Here is an 18,901-nt window from a genome sequence, read left to right as displayed (position 1 = left end):
TAATTGCGAATAAAACTGATACATTGTATATGTATTACATTAATAAAGTTCAAACACAATTCGGTTGTTTCCGTTACAAAATGTCGGCAAACAGCTGACAAGCAAGCGCTGCCAGTCATTTGAGTTTTCTTTTGCGAACAGTTGGCAGCCTCTTTTACAGTGTGACCGTTTACAACAAGTTCTTTGTCTTGGTGTATGTTTGCCTACGTGGTTACGTCGCTAATATTTTGTTCAGTTATTTAACAAAGCAAAACATTTCGAGAATGTCTGCAAAGGCAATTTTATATTACGCTCTCTTTAGCCCCCCGGCAAGGGCCTGCATTATAACTGCCAAGCTTATTGGCTTGGATGTCGAGCTTAAGTGGGTAAAACAACATCTAGAATTTTATACATTTTGAGTTGTTTTTTTCCCTTTAACAGAGCCGTTGACTTTTCAAAGAAGGAGCACTTGAGCGAGGAGTTTCTAAAGGTTTGTATAAATAATAATATAATATACAGCTACAACTACAATGTAACTTATTTTTAGCTTAATCCCCAGCACCAAATACCCGTTTTCGTAGACACCGATGGTGAAGTGTATGTGGACAGGTGCGCTCTGAGCTGATAATTTCCAATCAGCCGTTTTTAACTGCACTTTGATTTATGTTCAGTCATGCAATTATGTGCTTCATGGTGTCCAAGTACGCTAAGAACGATCAGCTTTATGCCAAGGATTTGAAACGTCGAGCACACATCGATCATCGCCTGCACTACGAGAACGGTGTGCTTTTCCAGGTGATCAAAGACATTGTGGCGCGTAATATTTATGGCAGCGAGACGGAGTTCAACAAGCGATCGTTGGAACTATGCCAAGATGCTTACGCTACACTGGAGCATTTTCTCGAGCAGGGCACTTTCGTAGTTGGCCACGAATTGAGCGTCGCCGATATATCTATAAACACCACACTTGTTACATTGGACCTGCTCATACCGGTGGATAGATACCGCTATCCCCAAATCAGTGGCTGGTTGGCGCGCATGAAGCAACTGTTGCCGGACTATGAAGAGGTGAATCTAAAGGGCGCCCAGGCGTTGCAGCAGCGCATTCAAAGCTGCATGGCCGCGCACAAACCATAATCATACTTCATTGTAATCGATCATTATTAGTTTATTTTTTAAGCTAATTGGATTATATACTTGCTATACTAATTCTTAGTTTGTCTTGTGATTTGGAAGTCAAATGTTCTTGTATTTTTTGAAATAGTTGCTCGTTATTTTTTGTTTAATAAGCCGCTAACAGTTAGAAAGAATTAATTGTTTTCCTCAAACTACAACTAGAGTAATAATATTTAAGGTTTTGTCTGGTATCATATGTTATCGCAGGTGACTTGCCCGCTACCTACGCCTAGCTATATACAATACAATCATAAACCTAATCACACTTATTTTGGTATACTTTCAAGCAGAAGCTGATTATAGGCATCTATCTAATCAAAGGTCGTCCAGTTGTTCATGCCCTTGCCAACGCCAGAGCCGGCGGTTAACGCTGGCGTTGTGCTGGCCTGACCGGGCGACGCCGTCGGCGATGTGTTTAGAGAGAACTGATCCAGGCCGTATTTGCGCAACAGCTCAAAATCATCATCGGGCTTCCCGCTGCGCTTCAACTGTTGTGGCAAAGGCGTTACTCGGCTGGTGACCGCCGCCACAGTGGCCTTGTGCTTGGGCGCAAAGTACGGATACAGCGGATTGTTGACCTGATTTAAAACGCTGCTGTTCACGCCGACAGGCAGCGTGCTGGACTTGGACTTCATGTTGTTGTTGCTGCTGCTGCTGGTAAAGTTTTTGCCCAGCGGCGGCAACGGCCGTGCATTCTGATTGAGTGGATCAAAGTCCTCCAGATCAAAGCTGGTGTTGTTGCTATCGTCCAGCGATATCAGATCGTTCATGCTGTCCTCAGGGCGCGACTGAGCGCTGCGGGGCGACTGTGCGGATTGGAAGAGCATTGTGAATGGGTTAGTTTGGCTGGGTGCTAAGCGAGCGGGCAAGCTACAAAGTTAGGCTACTACAATAGGGCAAGCAGCAAATGCAAGCGGATTAGTGGCAAAGCTACTACAGGAACATGGCTTGTGATAGCTAACAGGGTCTAGATGTGTTAGTATGTGGTATTTGGTGTGGTGTGGGACCGCAACCAGGTCGTTCTTAGTTAACTTAGTTAACGCGCAGCTGCTGTACCTCTCTCTTTACTCGCGGCGCCGGTATGGGCGTCCCCTCGGAGCCCGGCGATGACACATTTAGCTGCGAGAATCTTGAAGCAGCGGTGACAAACGAAGCGCCTGACGAACACGACGAGGATGACGATGACGATGCTGTCGATGTGTTTGAGCTATGCATCGCATCATTTGCCTCATCCCGCCAGCAATTGCGTTCCAGTCGATTGATGCCAGCACTGACAGCTGCTGCTGTGGCCGCCACAACTGCGTTGGCGCTACAGTGACGTCTGGGCGGTATTGGTGGCGATTGCACGTCCGGCGGACTGTCAAAGCTCGAGTCTGTGGTCGCCACTGGTGACTGCAATTTGCTCGGCGTCGAGATGTGGCGAGGAGGCTTTGACTTTATATGCGAATGCGTTGAGCTGTTGCAGTAGCTTCCGATGGTGCTAATACTGTTGCTGCTGTGGCCGGACGTCGCATACGGATGATTGTAGTAGGACACGGGCTGGTGTGCTGGCTGCGTGGTGACGGGCGGCGGCGGGCGAGCGGGCGGTGCTGCGTTGCGCGAGCGTGTGCTGTGCTCAGCTGTGCTTGGTTTTAGCTGCATGTGAAGCGGCGTGGACGAAGGCCAGTTGCAAGTTGCGATGATTTGGTGTTGGTGCAAATGTCGAAAAGATGATGGAAACACGAGCGACAACGAAACAGACGGACACAGACAGAACACACACAGACACACAACAAAACACATGAAAAAGTCAATGAAAAGAATGATGAAAACATAAATATCTTGCAAATACAACAACAAAAACAAAAGCAACAATGAGACACAGAGCGAAATGAGTGCCATTAAGCTAGAAGCTAGAGCAGCTGCAGCCGCCTCTCGTAGTCACGCACTAGGCTACTTACGCTGCGATCAACGGCGGGCATTTTGAAGAGCGGATGATTCTGCAGCTCCTGCGACAGATTCATCTCCGATGAGCAGATCGAGCTTGCCGAGCTAACAGCAGGAGACGCACCAACAATATGATCAAAATGAGCATTATTCGGCGCACCCAGCGTATAGCCATTTGGTGGTATGTGACTGCTCGAGCTGGACATTGCCAACGGAACTGGAGCGCGTCGCGTTTGCGCTGGCAACGGCAGCGCCGACTGCATTGCGCTGCCATTCACACTGTTGATGTCACGCTCCAATCGCTTGCTGCACACCGGCGAACTGGGCGCCGAGCGATGTGTGATCTTGCGTCCGTAGCCCCCTATACCGTTGCTGCCGCTACCGTCCGGACGATCCGAGTGTTGGGGCGAGCTGAGGCCCAAGTGGAATTGATTATTGGAATTTGGGTTATGGCTGCCGTTGTCGCGCCACTTCTTGTAGGCGGTCTTAACACCACGCGAACTCTCCTTGACCTTGAGCGAAAAGTTGAATAGGAATTTAGTTAGAACAAAACTTTAGCCCCAAGCCCACAAATACAAAAAGGAATATCGAATGGCATTAAATTAAGCAACCACTCACCGATTTGACAGCAGACTTAACAGCTGGATTAGTCTGCAAAAGTTAGGCGCATTTTGTGATAAGTATATATAGAATCGATCGTAACCCAGAGAAAACGAGCATAAGTCACAAAAGCACAATGTGAGTTTCCAAAGCAGCAGATATGAAAGAGACACGTTCAACACACAAAAATTAAATGAGGTATATATATGTGTACTACGTATGTTTAAATGGATATGGATATGGATGGATAGCAACGCAGAAAACAAATAAGTCTAACTACAGTTAATATTAATTGTTAAAATGGCAATGATATACATAATGATAAGCGAGTAATGAGGCTTGAAAAACTTGATATCAGTTCATGGTTAAATAAGGTCGTACAAATTTATTGATTGGATTAATAAAGAGTGCATATATAGGGTGGTCTGGATTTGATGGCTGTGTTTGGAAGTGTGATTTCGCTATGATACAAAATTTGGTGTACATATGTAGGTAAAACGGCATCAAATCATTTCAAATCAGCAGTTATTGTCTCTGTTAAGCAGCTGTAAGTGAATTGCGCGCTGTTACTAACATATGCGAACGTATATATGTATATATATATATACTATGTACTACTATGTACTACATAAAATATTTAAAAAAAAATATAAATAAATAAATAAAATAATAAAGAACAGAAACATTTTTTAGTTTTACCGTAAATATAGGTATTAGGTGCAATTGTTGGTTAAGAAAGAAAGTAAATTGAAGTAAACTAACATTTTGATATTTTCTATTTTTTTTTTCTTTGCGGAAAGGTGTTTGTGTGTGTGTGAGTGGAAATTCTACTCATATTTTGGTGGTGGACGGTGGCAATCGGTTTAAATATAGTTCTTGGCAAACACTCGCGAAACACTGCGCTTTCCCAAACAATACTGCGGAATAGATTAAATTAAATTAAAGAAAACATTGTTGTTCATAAAACAAATAGAAATATCAAAAATTATAGAAAATACAAAACACAATTATATAATCGGGAAGTTGTAACGGTACAGCGCAGAGGGCTCTATCCATGTGTGCACTCCAAACCAAAAAAAAAAAATATCTGAAGAATAGTATATCACAACTAAAAGTGGGCGGTGAGGTGGACTAAGGTGGTGGGTGGATGTGGGAATTGCACTATGAGTGGATGGGTTAAGGCAACCAAGATCACAGCTATATAGCTAAGACTAGGATATGGGGCATCCTGTTCGCGGCTCACCTTGTCCTTGACATGCTTGAGGAAGACATAGTTGCGACCGCGCTTCTTCATCTTCTCCGCATAGCGCACAGTTTCCAGTTCGAATTCATCGGAAAAGCCCAAACCGCTGTTCAACATTTTAAGTCGATCGTCGACGAATTGTGCAAAGATTTGTAGCTCCATCATTTTGGTAAGAAACGGACGTAAGTGCGCCGGACGAGATTCAATAAATTTGTCGGGATTGAATGTCTTGCAGGTGTCGTGAAACTCGACAGCATCCCGATAGCCGCCAATCAGCTGCACCAAAGCACCCAAAAAGATTTTTGATACCCGATCCCCAATGAGATCCTGTGTGTGACTCAGGTATTTCTTAAGCTGTGACACAATCTCCGGCGGCAGAGCATCATCAAAGGGACTCATGAACATCTTCGTATCACAGTTTAAGATCACAACTTCGCCGAGCTCATCGGCAGAAACCTGCCAGCAAGAACAGAATACGCAATTAGCTATGGATATTTGTGATTTTCGGTTATAAATGTTAACTATTTACAGTTTCAAGCACAGACTCTGGCACACCAATTAGATATGGCATGGGTGCACCGAGGTAATCCTTAAACTCCCAAGGCAGCACCGGTATGAATATGTGCTGCCAGACCATGGGATATAGGAATGCATTGGCCGCCTGTATGCACGAGGACAGCTTATCCAAATTGTTGGATGTAAATACAATGCGACGTTCGGCCAGCATGGCAGCAAATACGCAGATCATCGTCTTGGGATCCACAAAGTTAAAATATAAATTCAGGTTGTGCTGCAAAAAATGTAATGATTAGATTACATTTATTGTATTTAGTGAGTTACTACTTACATTTCCTGGTATACTGGGCAACTGAAACTGCAATGGCCGTTCAAAAATGAAATGCTGTAGGAATGTAGAAAAATAGTTAACATCTAATTGCAATTATTTTATTAAATTCAATGCATACACTTTGGCCACTGTTGTAGAATACCGTTAGACTGCCACCCGAATCGGGTACGCCTCTGTTGTAGGCCTCCGATAGGAATGTACGAAAGCCATTTCGATCTGTCCGCCTCAGCTCGGCCAGCACAACCAAAAACTTGAGAAAGGTATCATGCCACGGCAAGTATGTAATTAGCACCATGGCCGTTTCCGTCTTGGGATCATGTCGGCAGAAGCCAAAGCGCCACTTGGAGTCGCCGGTGGTATGCACAAATGAAAAGGATTGCACCGAGTCACTAAATGAAGTATACAAAATATGATTGTTAAATAAAATCTTCCTTTCGAACTGCTTTATAGATTATTCAAGTTTCATTACAAAATCTTATCCATAATTATTTTTATCTTGTTGTTTAAATTGTGCCTTATTCAGTCTGTTTGCGGTCAGAATTGGACCAATGTTTGTCAAATTATTTATAAATGTACGCATATAAGAGATTATTATTATGGCACATCCGGTCGACAACAGCACCATCAACCCAATGACCTTGACAGCAGCAAAAGGCGCGTTTCTCAAGAAACGCTTCATCGCATTTGTAACTACATCATAAATACATTTGTACATATTTGCTTGTACGTGTTTATGTATGCACATGCAAGAGTACATTGTAAGAGTATGGCAAAAGTGATGAAGTCGCTTGGCTTTCGACTTAATGAATGACTAAGCCTGCCCGTTGGCGCGGAAAGTTGATGATCCGGTCTGCTTCTTCGTCTGCGTTGCCTCTTAACCCAAATTAAGAAAGAAAAAAAAACACAAACATTTGGCAGACGACTGAGCAAATGAAAACCCCCACAAACAAGATAAAATCGAAAGCAACTTTTTGGTGATGCTGCATTAAATGCTCTTAGCTTCTAATCTATAAACAGAGTAAATATGAGCATTTTTTAAGCTGTGTGTGCGAGTGACAATTTGCGGGCGTTGCTTATTATGAATAAAACACAATTCGCAACAACAATCAAAATGAACAACAATATTTTGCACTGAGCTCCGTTTTCAATGCAAAGTCATTTGGCCTCCGTTTTTTGTTTTTCAGCTCTTTCTTTCGTATTTCGCGGGCACTTTCTTGTTGCTGTTTTTTTTTTTTTTGTTTTGTTGTGTAGGCGTCGGATTACGTAAAGTCGTTAGATGCGCGCATTATTTAATAAAATATGCAAAACAGGCAAGCGGCGAGAAGTCGTAGCTTGCGTTGGGCAAAAAAATGAGGAGGAAATGTGGAAGTGGCGTCTCTATCGCTTCAGCTGTACATGTCGGTGCATTGACTTTCGCGATAACTGTTAATAACAATAATAGCTGAGAGAGAACACGCCAGAGAATCAACGTTAATCAATTTCGAGAGGGAGAGAGTAGTGCTGGAGACTGTCTTTGTTGTTGTCATTTCATTATGTGCAATAACGGTGTTTAGCGTATGCACACATTTATATTTACGTATTTCCCGTGTTTTTTTTTCTTGCTTTTTCCTTTTTTTTGCAGCCAACTTTGCTTTGGGCTAATGTTTTTAATTATTATTAGTAGTATTTTGAACGCGTTTCGACAACAAATTCATTAGTTCAGCGTTTGTTCACTTTCCCAAATTGTATTTATCAGTTTGTTTGCCATGCGATAATAATGGTATTGCCGGCAGGAAAGGGGGGTAGGGAAAGCACCTAAATACAACTTGTTGCCCGTCTTGAGGACAGCTGCACAGATAAACCAGAAACGTTTTCGGCATGACTAACAGAAGACAGTTCAATTGACGCAGATATTTGCACAGTTACATATGCTTGTAGGTATTGTGGTGTGTGAATGTGTGCAACGGATACAGTGAGGAAATACTCACTATAAAAATGAAATAAAAAGCGTAAAGTGCGAAAATGAATTGCGATCAATGTAAGCCGAATGAAAAAAAAAAACCTCCAACTGGCGCGCATATGTAAACAAAAACAAACAGAAAAACTATACAACAGGTTATACAATTCATGGACAAACTCGAAGTGGAATTCGGTGCTGCTGCTGACGTGAGTCATCAGCGACGTCGCAGTCGTCGACCATTCACCCAGCACCGGACAGCAAATACAGTTATCGCTCGACAATTGCCACTTCCTTCCACTTAATCTTATTTATGAGATCTTTTTATAAATTTATGCTGAATATGGAATTTTTGAAAACCCAAACAGGTTATCAAAGTAATAATCGTTCATAATTGTTTTGTTTTGTAGGTAAAAATGAATTGGCAAATATAAACACATGCAGACGACGTGATCTAATTAACGAGGGACCACTGTGACCACAAACATCAAACGGTCTTTCTGCTATATTTTGCTTGTTTTTTTTTGTCTATTGACTGTTAATAAGCACATAAATGACTAACACAAATTAAACCGGAAACGTGCATGTGTAATAAAACAGACTTAGAATAAGGATGAGTAAGAACGCACCTTAAGAGATCGCAGGGAAATGCAAACGATGGGATGTTGGTGAGCATCTCCTTATCGCGAAAGCCCTCTGGGAAACTTTCGATAATAACGCCTGCGGGCGTCGCTGCGGCTGCTCCACCATTGCGATTAACAGAGCCCCTATCGATGCCGCGCGTTGGCTTCACTTCGCACCAGAACTCGAAGAGTTTTTTAACGTCGTTTCTGTCAATGACAAAAATAAGTAGTATTGTTATTATTAGTCCATAACACAACATAGAGATATAGTCAAAGTGTGCACGAATAAACGGTAAGCCTTTGCCCTACATCAAATTGTAGCTATTTGCATTGCACATCCTGTTTCTCTCTGACGAGAAAGAGATGTCTGAATCTTCAGACAGTTATGTACACTTGCACCACTTAATTGGGAAACACTTTTTATTTGGGTACAGGGTATGTAACAAGATGCAACTGTTATAAGTTTCACTGTTCAGCCAAGCGTTACGCCCACTGCAAATATGTACATATAATTTTTTTCACAACCGCAGTTGCAAATCTCGTCAGCAGATAAAATACTCACTTGATTCGTGAACCCATCTGGTATGTGTGTGTATTATTTTATCTGGTTTCTAGCACATGTTTCAATTGATGTAATTTCTTTTTATTATTCTATGTTGGCTATTTTTATTTGTAAACTTCTGATTTGATGTGGAGTGTCACCAGCAGCAGAAGCCCGCATAAACATACAAATTACAGGCGGCTGTTCGTTGGCCCTCTTGCCTCCTCTCTTCTGGCTCTTTTTCTTTGTCGATTCACGATTTTGTTTCGCGACGTCATTGAATCATATCATTCATTGTTTTTTTTGTGGCTATTGCGTCTACGATTTGCAACTATTTAAAGACCACTGCACATTCGATTCTGGGCGTCGTATTTGGCCCCAATATTTATTGATTCACTTGGCACACTTATTTTCATGCGAAATAGTTGAACAAAAAACACTTTAAACGACAAAAACACCAACAAGCCAAGCGACACAAACGATCCGACCCCGACAGCAGTTGCACTTGTACTCGATGCTGAGCTGCATACTCGATACTCAAGTAAAGTAGTCAGCTGTTAGTTTTCGATATCGATAACTGTAGCCTACTAGAGTAACAGCAATGCATTATCGTCACGTTAACAGCCATTTCTTTGGCGCCTTTTTAGTTGAAATCAGACACAGGCAGGATAAGCATTTTTAAATAGTTTTGGAAAACGTTTTTTTTTTTCTGGGACAAGTAAATACTTACTGTTAATAACAGGTCAGCGCAATGTTAATTTATGAGCGAACTAACCAGTTCGCCTGAACGACATCAGTTACTTTACATGTGCGCTTATTGTTTTTGTTTACAATTTGAGTTCGATACAAACAAATCCTGTCCAAAATTGTGTACTTGTCTAAAAAATCTGCATAATAAGCATGTGATCGATTCTGTTGTTACATAATTTGCTTGTGCACAAACTAGCAACTACAGTTCCTTTGTACAAAAAAAAAAATAAAGTCGTTAGGGCAACAACGACGACAACAACAACTTAAACGTCGTTAGTTTTGCACTTTGTAAAGGCAAGTTGAATAATAGATTATATTATGCGTGCGTCATAATTGTCACTGTAATTACGCCACCCACCTTAACATTCACCAAAAATAGAACAAAGGTTCACCCTACATACCCTTGGCCCAGGCTATTGATTTTGTTGGTTGTTGCACGTGATGCCAAGCAAAAAACTCAAGAAGATATGTAAGTATTGTGTACGTGTGCATCATCTATAACAGCGTGTGTGTGTGTCTGTGTGTCTCTGTGTTTGTGTGTGTGCAAGTGCACGCCATAGTTTCAACGGCCATTTTACCATTCGAAAGCAAAATCACCGGGCCATAAACAGAACCATGGCTCATAACTGAACTGTAAGCCATTGGCAATAGTACAGACATAAGAAACAAAAAATACTCAATAATTTCGTTTTAAGTTTGGTGTCATTGTTACAAAAAATTATCTAAATTATAATTTAAAATTTTCGTCATTTTACATTTTCTTCAAGGTAAGCGCACAAAAACCACAATTCACGGAATCATATTATGCAAGGCGTCAATAAAAGTGTGACAATATATATTTATATATGTTCGTACTTATCTAGCAGACGATAATACCATTTATTGAATGCCAGTGGTTTGGCAAGTGTGTGATAAACTTTAGTTAAACTTTGCTGCCCTTGCTTCGAAATCATGTTGTGCACCTTTGTCCAGATGCCGCTAAAGGCGGCCATCAAAGCCCAAAAACAAAACCTGAAAAACAATGAATTGCTCAGCATTGGTCGATTTACACTCATGATTAATGACAACAGCAGAAGCGCAAGTGCAGCATTATCACAACAACTGTCCCGATACAAACAACAAACCCTGCACTCACAACCACAACCACAACAACGAAATCTACAACTTAATCGGGAACTGCTGTGAGTGAGAGCGATTAAACCGGAGAAAACTATTGTCTTCGGAGTGCCGATTATGAAATACCCTTGCAGGTGCCTATTGCAGCAACTTAATTATCGTCCGATTGTTTCTATATAATAGCACTTCGATTATAAATTGATTTAATTGTTAGCCCGCTTTTGCTGAGATTAGTAAAATAGTTGAAAAGATATTTTTAAAATCGTCATGACTGATTTGCTGATCAAGAATATATACACATATACCATGCTTAGATACTTACTGCTAGGGTAGAAATCAAATATGCGTAATCAACCACACTTTTGTGTTCGCTGATAACAATGAAACACGACAAGACGCGGGTTCAAGTGTCCGTTTCGTTCTGCTGGCCAGCTGAAATTATCAATTGAAAATGATAAATATAGTAACGTATACTATAGGCCAAAAATGATAAGATATGCCCCATACAATGTTATTCTTGGGGTATTTGTATTTGTACAAGTACATGAATACATATATACATTGTGTAGCCAGTCCCATTCAGCAATTTCGAATACGGCAGTGCTTTGTCATAAATTGTAATTTGCCTGTCTTTGACTCAATTGCAGTCGGCCCGCTCGGGATCAAAGTGAGAAACTCGCTTTGAGAGGAATACACACAGAGGCCGCTTCAGTCACCATGTTCTATTCAATGTACGCGTATCTGTCGCACTTGCCGCGCCTGCATGCGCTGGGCCTGGCCATTTTCGCCTATGTTGTCTATTACCTCATTCAGGTGGTAAAGGTGAGTTCCCACTTACGTAATCTTCGTTTAACTGCCGTTCTAACTATATAAAAATGACAGCGGCCGATCATTGCCTGCTCCGATGGACCCTTCAAGCAGTACCTGATCAAAAAGATGCCCACGCTGGAGAACAAGTATTGGCCTACCTTCTGGTGTGTGGAGAGTCGTGCTCAGACCGTTCTTGCAAGCCTGCTGCGCTCCAAGGGTCTACCTCGTGTCAACTATCGCCGGTAAGTAGTTGTCACCAAGGTGACCTTTGATATTGTATACCGAGTCTCAAGATATATGCATATTTTTATCATTATAAATTATGCATAGTCATTGCCTATAATTCCAAAGATCTCGACCCGGCTCACAGCGTACAGTCATAATCTTTTTTAAATGAACTTAAGTAAAAAAAATATAATGGGATTTTGAAGATAGGCGTGTTATAATTATAAATGCAAATTAAAAAGATATAGTAGTAGATATGTATGGATGCCACCAAATTTAAACCGCATAAAAATGTTTATTTAATATGTTCGTATCTCTAGCTGATTAAATACATTCTCAGATAAGCAGAGCTTAAGAAATTGTAAACTTATTTAAAGTCATAATATCTAAAAATTCCAAGCTATTTGTCATAATATAATTAAATGAAATATTTTTCTATTATTACACACGCCCATGCAGTGAGATACTCAGCCTGAAGGATGGCGGTGAGGTGGCTCTCGACTGGATGGAGGATGGCTGCGACGAGGATGCACCTTGCGTTATAATATTGCCAGGTCTGACTGGCGAATCGCAGGCGGAGTATATTAAGTGTCTGGTCTTTGCCGCTCAGCAGGCGGCCATGCGTGTGGTTGTCTTCAATAATCGAGGACTTGGCGGCATTGAGCTGAAGACACCCCGTCTCTACTGCGCCGCCAACTGTGAGGATCTGTGCGAGGTGGTGCACCATGTGCGTCGCACACTTCCAGCACATTGCAAACTGGGCGCCACCGGCATATCCATGGGTGGCCTTATACTCGGTATGTGAAAGCAAATTTAAATGGACTTTCTTTTTAGTTTTTCGTAATTCAATTAACTCACATGCAGGCAACTATTTGGCCCGCAAGAGCGACGAGGCGCGTGTTAATCTGTCGGCTGCCAAAATAATATCAGTTCCTTGGGATGTGCACAAGGGCAGCGCGAGCATTGAGAAGCCGGTAATCAATAACCTGCTGGGACGTCATCTGGCTGGTAGCCTGTGTCGCACGCTGCGCAATCACTTGGAGGTATACAGAGATATTTATCAGGATTCGGATATCGATATGCAGCGCATACTGCGTGTAAGTCAGATTGGGAAATGAATTGATTAATATCGATTATCCCATAATATATTATTTTATTCCCTAGTGCAAGACTATCAAGGAATTCGATGCGCTGTTTACGGCCAAACAATTTGGATATGCCCATGTGAATGATTACTATACGGATGCAACACTTCATAATAAGTTGGATCAAATCTCTGTTCCGCTACTTTGCCTGAGTGCAGCAGATGATCCCTTTCAGCCCTTGGAGGCGATACCCATCAAGGCAGCCAATCAGTGTACACATGTGGCGATTGTAATTACCGCACGTGGCGGCCACATTGGTTTCTTGGAGGGCTGGTGGCCATCGACCAAGGATCAGTATATGTGCCGTCTCTTTACCGAATATTTTACCAAGGCGTTGTACGACGAAGATGGCGAATTTGAACGCGCATCCAACAAAATGCACGAGACCTATCTGGCCAAGCAAACCGTGGAGTTTCCTAGCAGTTCGATTGCATCTCCATCGGTTCTGCTGCCAGTCGAACAGTTAGACCAACATAAGTTGAAGTTGATGTAGAGGGGGCCTTGCAGCAAGCTGGAGTTTATCTATATATATATATATATATATATATATATATATACAGAGTACAGAGTGTATTCTAATAGACACTATTAGACGCCAGCTGGAGACTTGTGATATGAATTTAAAGAAAATCCAAAGTGTGTTATGCTATAATCAATTAATTAAATAGATTCGGTACAAACATTTCGATAGCCGTTAGAAACAGAAATTTATCGCTAGAATATGTATTAGTCACATATCAAATTGGAACAGTGAACCAAAAGCTTTACATAATTTAATATTTTAGTGAGTAAAAAAACAGGCAAATCGCAATAATAAAAAACAAAATAGATAACAATAAAATAACTATGACACAGAACAATAATCATATTCAAACTATATTTTTTTAAAATTTCAAATATATATATTTAACTAATAAAAAAATTACAACGCTTAACAAAATGAATATGCGCATGTACTTGGCTTTTCAGCGTATAGTATATAAATCGAATATAACGAGCACTTGAAATCCGCTTACAGCTAAACACGTACGTATTATGTAAATATAGAAAAATATTTGTAGTATTTGGGGCCTGGCCTAAATGGGTTTGTAGAGCAACGTTGTGACATATTTCTTGCAATACCGATGCGTGGCACTGAGCACCATGACCCCATCTTTGATGGACAGCGCATACAGGTGATTCAACATGACATGGTTCGGCTCTGGCAGCAATGTTGGCTCGCACTGGAATACAAATTCAACTAATTAATGTACATTATTTAAATATTGTCATATATTACCGATAATGGTGTATCCTTGTTGAGTATAACCTGCAGCAGATGCGGCGGCAGCACGGGCGGTCCGGAAACCTTCTCCCATGGCTTCACCTGCGGCACCTCCTGTGAGTACTCCTTTTCGGCATAGTTGGGCACATTCTCGCTGTCTTTGGCCAGTGCTTGGAATACTTCAAAATCTGAGGCGCGCACCGATACCAAATTGTTCTTATCGCCCTCATCGTTCTCGACGCTTTTCTGTAAATGCAGTCGAGACACAAATCATTTTAATTAGAATACTAAGCAATTTTAGTTTTCGATTAGTTCAGCTTCATCAGCCCCGAATGCTAAATCCGAGGCAGACTCGCCTTGTTTACAGTCCAGCAATGATTACACAACGCATTAGTGAAAAAGAACAGTGATTAAGTCGAGAGTGCCGGGTCAACCGATACCCTGTACACAGCTCCACTACATTTTGAAGTACTTTTAACTTAGTTAGGTAACTTCAAAAGTGATGGATTTTCGAATGAGGATTACCTACTTAAAACAGTAGATGTGAAAATTAATCGATTCATATTTTAAGATCAATATATAAAATGTGCGTGAGATAGCAGAAATCTGCGTACAAAGATCAATGGCTCACATAATACAACTGACATCTCTGAGGACAAATCGGCGAAAATATTAAGATTAAATCGAATCTTAATTCTGATATAGAATATAAATATTTTTGGAGTTGTTGATTCCTAATTTATTAATATACCCGTTTTGCAAATTTGCAATAAGTACAGGGTAGTACAAGTTGTCAACTGCGTCAGCAGCAATTGTAAACATTGCGCCCGTATCGATTTTCCGCAACTTAGAAACTTGAAAGTAACTCACCAGCTTGGGATCGTGCTTCCACTCCCCATCCACACAGAATTTGTACTGATGGTCGCCTTCGGCCAAATCGATGATGGTCACAAAATTGCCATGGCTGCGCACCATCGGGATGGGCTTCCATTTGGAGAATGTGCCTGATATGGTCACATTTTTGCCACCGTAATCCCAGCGCAGCACAGTGGGCAGTGCAGTTTTCTTTACTTCGAACTCCTCATCGGTCAACTGCAGCGCTCCAATTGCCTTTTCCAGCTCCCCATCGTTATTTTCATCCATTGTTTGTTCTCGGTCAGCTGATGTTGTTGCTGCTACTGCTGCTGCTGTTGTTGTTTCGTTATCAGCTGTGCGCTTGGCGCCCGCTCTCGTAAAATACTCGTCGTCGTCTTCTTGCGACGAACCCTCAGTTAAGACTGCTGTATGTTTTTTATCGAATGAGAAAGCTTGTCCGCCGCCGCCACCGCCGCTGCCACTGCTCCCGCCGCCTGTTCCCACACCGCCCGAAGCTGCTGCAGCCGTGCCACCTGCTCCAGCGCCAACACTTGACACTGAGTCGCGAAAATGTGCGGGAGAACTTGGCGTTGAGAGGTCCGCTGACTTATGGCGCTCACGATGCATATGCACAGTCGAACTGCCCGCGTTGCCCATTTTGCACTTGCAATTCTCTCCCTCACTCTCTCTCTCTTTTTATCTCTCTCTTTAGTTATTTGTTGTTTTTGTTGTTGTGTTTTTTGTAGTTATTTTTTGGAGGTTACTCAAAGCATTTAAAAACGTTGGACGATGATTGTTTTGGCACTTTGTTTTCCTTGATTTTCGTTTCTGTTTTAATAATTAATTTGCTTCCGCGTTTTTAGTAAGTACCTTTTTCAGATATTGCTTATCGTGTATAAAATATGTTTGGCATTCAATTAAATTTGAAAATGTATTGTTCTATTATTTAAGAGTTTGTTTTCGTCGTAAAATGGCTAATAATAATTACAACTATGTATGTGTGTACATATGTGTGCAGTGTATATATGTAACTGCGTGCTATGTATATGAGCACTTCCAATTGGATTCATTTGGTGAGAACATCTCAGAGTTGCATAGTTCACTTAATCGACCAGGGCAGCAAAGTCAGTGAACCCAGTATTGAGATCGGTTGAAGATATGTTCTTGCACCAGTTGTATTGTGTGCACCTGACAGTGAAAAGCATTTGTTTTATTATTGTTATTATTCAGCACGGATCACATACCACAACAATCTCAATTATTATTAATCAACAAAGTTTCTTCAGATTGAGCTAGTTCCGCTGAACTAATGTTTTCGTTGCGTACGAAGCCCTGAGCAGATATGCAAGGTTTATGCGTGAAAAAGATTAGAAGGCAGCCAGTAGCAAACTAATTAAGTACTTCTACTACATAATAATGGCTGAATTGGTGAAAGACTGGCTAGCGGATTATCAACGCGCCCGGCGTCAGCCAGCGGAGTCCGAGGCATTCGTCGTCGAGCACGAAACAGATCCCGAAATCGCCGAGGCCATCTTCACAATATTCAGTGAACGGCAGCGCAATGAGGATTTAGTGCACGATATTTGCCAGCAGTTGTTGTCATTCTACCGGGCGCCGGAGGTGACGTTGCACAAGTTCCCATTGCAATTTCTACCCGTGTTGATATACACGTACCTGCATGCAGTAGCCGCGGGCGACAAGAAGGCATCGCGCGGTGTGGAGACGCTGCTCATATGCATTTATAACGGCGAGGTGTCCACCGATGATGGCGGTCAGAAGGTGGTCGCTTTTCGCATGCCAATCCTCGCGCAGGTTTCCGTCTACCACGAGCTAAAGAATCTGCCCATGACCGATCTGCGACGCTGGGAGGAGAACTGCAATCGTGAGGTCAAATGGGGACCACATTTGCGCATTGAATCGATCAATGCCCAGAATAGGATGCGCATCCTCACCGCTCTGCTGTTCTGCTACAATCAGCAGGTGAGCCTCACGCAAAAGTCCTCGCTGCTGCATCTGTGCCGCGTAACGTCACAGCTGGTTAATCAGGGATTCACCACCAAATCGGGGCATGGCCATCGCATGAGCTACGGGTAAGTGAACTCGTATATAACATATAGAGATACTCCCATAAGATAACAATTCGATTCTGGAAAGCTATTCTAATTGCTGCAAGTCGTTTTCCTTCCCATTAAAAACTGAACACAAATTGCATATAATATATATTATATATTTTTTTAGAGTGTCCACTGTATGTCGATATTGATATAACTGTATTCATATATATTATGTATTTTAGCTCGGATCCAGCTACGGGTGCCACCTTTCCAAAACCTTCCTCGCCACGCATACCGCTCTCTGCATCCTTTCTCATCGAACTGGTGCACGCCATTTACTATGCGATGTTTAATGGCTATGGCACTGTTGCCATACAGACACTGGAAGACATTCACAATCGTGCCAGTTATGAGATGTACACGGAATTGATTCTGGTCACAAATGCTGTGCGCAATTCGCTGCATGCGAATCCATCGGGTCAGCCCAACGATGGACCCATGGGCCTGAGCGTTGCGTTAACACCGGCAACAAATACGGTGACAACGTCTGTGTCCAAGTCGATGATAACGAACGCTTCATTCCGTACGAAAAAACTGCCCGATGATATTCCCATACAAGTTCAGGATCTCACCATGGCACCGGCGACGCAACAGCAGCTGGCCAGTGTAACGGAGGAAACGGAACCAGTTGCTAAGGAATCGCCGTCGACCAAAGAGAGCAGCGGTACCCGTACCTCGATCATAAGGCCCAGCATGGAAGGCATAAAGGCGCAGGCGAACAAGGCCTTTACTGGCTTCAAGAAGAAGGATAAGGACAAGGAGAAGGATAAGGAGCCGCCAAAACCACCGCAACGTAAATTCGACAAGCACACGCAGCGCAACTCGCTGCTCCAGCTGCAAACACAAGCCACGGACCCGGGACCCGACTACGAGAAGAGTCCGCTGTCGGTCAGCAAGTCGAAGACATACGATTCCGTTGCGGATACGCAACCCACCGACATGCTGCCAATGCAAACGCTTTCGCTGATCAATGAAAATGGCAGCAATAGCTTTAGCATCGAAAGCGATATGAACGATGGCATTGCCGTCCTCTCTGGACTGGGCAGCAACGTGCCAGTGAGCAGCAACACGACTTCCATCACAAGCAGCGATTTGCTGACCAAAAGCTTTGACTCCAGCGTCGAGATAACACCAATGGGTCACAGCAACAGCAATGGCGGCAAACTGGCTGAGCACGGTCTGGAATAGTGAGCGTGACCATGCCGAGTTCAACAACAAACCAATTAGCCAAATTTCAAGTATATTTATTATATCATTAATATATACATATATATATATTTATATGTATGCATTCGCACGTTACCAAATGAGGTATTAACGGTGGACGGTGGACAAGAACAACCATAATAAGGATGATGCCCAGGCAACGTTGGGGCGTTTTGAACTGTGAACAGTGTACCGCAGTAATACTTAAAACCGTTGAAAATTTGTTGAATATTAATTGTCACTATTAGTTGTTCGTATGTATTATTGTTGGTAAAAATGTACATTACTAATTATGTAATTTTTGTTTAGATTTAAGCACACGTATAATACCTATAAAAACAAATGACAGTAACACAAATATAGCCAATTTACCAGTTGTCTAAGTAACTTTAAAACAAAAGCATTTTGTAATGAATCTAATTCCTGCTAGACAACTGGCTAATATATAGATGCTGGTAAACTTGGCCTCCAAGTTCGTTTAATAACAAATAATAGTTAAGCGTATTGCAATATATACAATACATAAAAACACTCACATATATATA

General features: G+C 42.0%; 5 protein-coding genes across 12 annotated transcripts; 3 read left to right on the top strand and 2 right to left on the bottom strand.

The window, feature by feature from the left end:
• Positions 1-176: 176 nt before the first annotated feature.
• Positions 177-1,415, top strand: LOC6559515 (glutathione S-transferase 1). The gene is made up of 4 exons (XM_001986635.2): positions 177-361; positions 421-469; positions 527-588; positions 651-1,415. The coding sequence occupies exons 1-4, from the start codon at positions 264-266 to the stop codon at positions 1,114-1,116; spliced, it is 675 nt and encodes a 224-aa protein (XP_001986671.1). The 5' UTR covers positions 177-263; the 3' UTR covers positions 1,117-1,415.
• Positions 1,130-9,379, bottom strand: LOC6560642 (DENN domain-containing protein 1A). Of its 6 annotated transcripts, XM_032735283.2 has the most exons (10): positions 8,893-9,378; positions 8,337-8,537; positions 5,890-6,160; positions 5,772-5,825; positions 5,454-5,714; positions 4,925-5,380; positions 3,700-3,732; positions 3,096-3,593; positions 2,212-2,790; positions 1,130-1,961 (listed from the first exon to the last, which is right to left on the bottom strand). In XM_032735283.2, exons 1-10 carry the CDS (start codon positions 8,907-8,909, stop codon positions 1,467-1,469), a joined length of 2,865 nt encoding a protein of 954 aa, XP_032591174.1. In that variant the 5' UTR covers positions 8,910-9,378; the 3' UTR covers positions 1,130-1,466. The 6 variants fall into 6 exon arrangements, with proteins under 6 accessions (XP_032591174.1, XP_032591176.1, XP_032591175.1 ...); XM_032735285.2 differs by lacking the exon at positions 2,212-2,790 and having other exon boundaries at positions 8,893-9,379; XM_032735284.2 differs by lacking the exon at positions 3,700-3,732.
• A 583-nt stretch (positions 9,380-9,962) lies between these two features.
• LOC6559520 (phospholipase ABHD3) lies at positions 9,963-13,731 on the top strand. Of its 3 annotated transcripts, XM_032735401.1 has the most exons (7): positions 10,027-10,090; positions 10,389-10,802; positions 11,385-11,559; positions 11,620-11,789; positions 12,232-12,569; positions 12,637-12,869; positions 12,937-13,731. In XM_032735401.1, the coding sequence occupies exons 2-7, from the start codon at positions 10,573-10,575 to the stop codon at positions 13,408-13,410; spliced, it is 1,620 nt and encodes a 539-aa protein (XP_032591292.1). In that variant the 5' UTR covers positions 10,027-10,090; positions 10,389-10,572; the 3' UTR covers positions 13,411-13,731. The 3 variants fall into 3 exon arrangements, with proteins under 3 accessions (XP_001986669.1, XP_032591292.1, XP_032591294.1); XM_001986633.3 differs by lacking the exon at positions 10,389-10,802 and having other exon boundaries at positions 9,963-10,090; XM_032735403.1 differs by lacking the exons at positions 10,027-10,090; positions 10,389-10,802 and adding an exon at positions 10,370-10,388.
• Positions 13,732-13,853: 122 nt separating this feature from the next.
• On the bottom strand, positions 13,854-16,073 carry LOC6559519 (5'-AMP-activated protein kinase subunit beta-1). The gene is made up of 3 exons (XM_001986632.2): positions 15,052-16,073; positions 14,197-14,427; positions 13,854-14,140 (listed from the first exon to the last, which is right to left on the bottom strand). The coding sequence occupies exons 1-3, from the start codon at positions 15,691-15,693 to the stop codon at positions 13,994-13,996; spliced, it is 1,020 nt and encodes a 339-aa protein (XP_001986668.1). The 5' UTR covers positions 15,694-16,073; the 3' UTR covers positions 13,854-13,993.
• A 236-nt stretch (positions 16,074-16,309) lies between these two features.
• On the top strand, positions 16,310-18,897 carry LOC6559159 (hyccin). The gene is made up of 2 exons (XM_001986631.3): positions 16,310-17,126; positions 17,333-18,897. Exons 1-2 carry the CDS (start codon positions 16,453-16,455, stop codon positions 18,336-18,338), a joined length of 1,680 nt encoding a protein of 559 aa, XP_001986667.1. The 5' UTR covers positions 16,310-16,452; the 3' UTR covers positions 18,339-18,897.
• The last annotated feature ends 4 nt before the right edge of the window (positions 18,898-18,901 follow it).

This window comes from Drosophila grimshawi, unplaced genomic scaffold (assembly GCF_018153295.1).
Source record: "Drosophila grimshawi isolate 15287-2541.00 unplaced genomic scaffold, ASM1815329v1 contig_1367, whole genome shotgun sequence".
NCBI classification, from domain to species: Eukaryota; Metazoa; Arthropoda; class Insecta; order Diptera; family Drosophilidae; genus Drosophila; species Drosophila grimshawi.
This window is presented reverse-complemented; position numbering and strand designations above follow the sequence as displayed.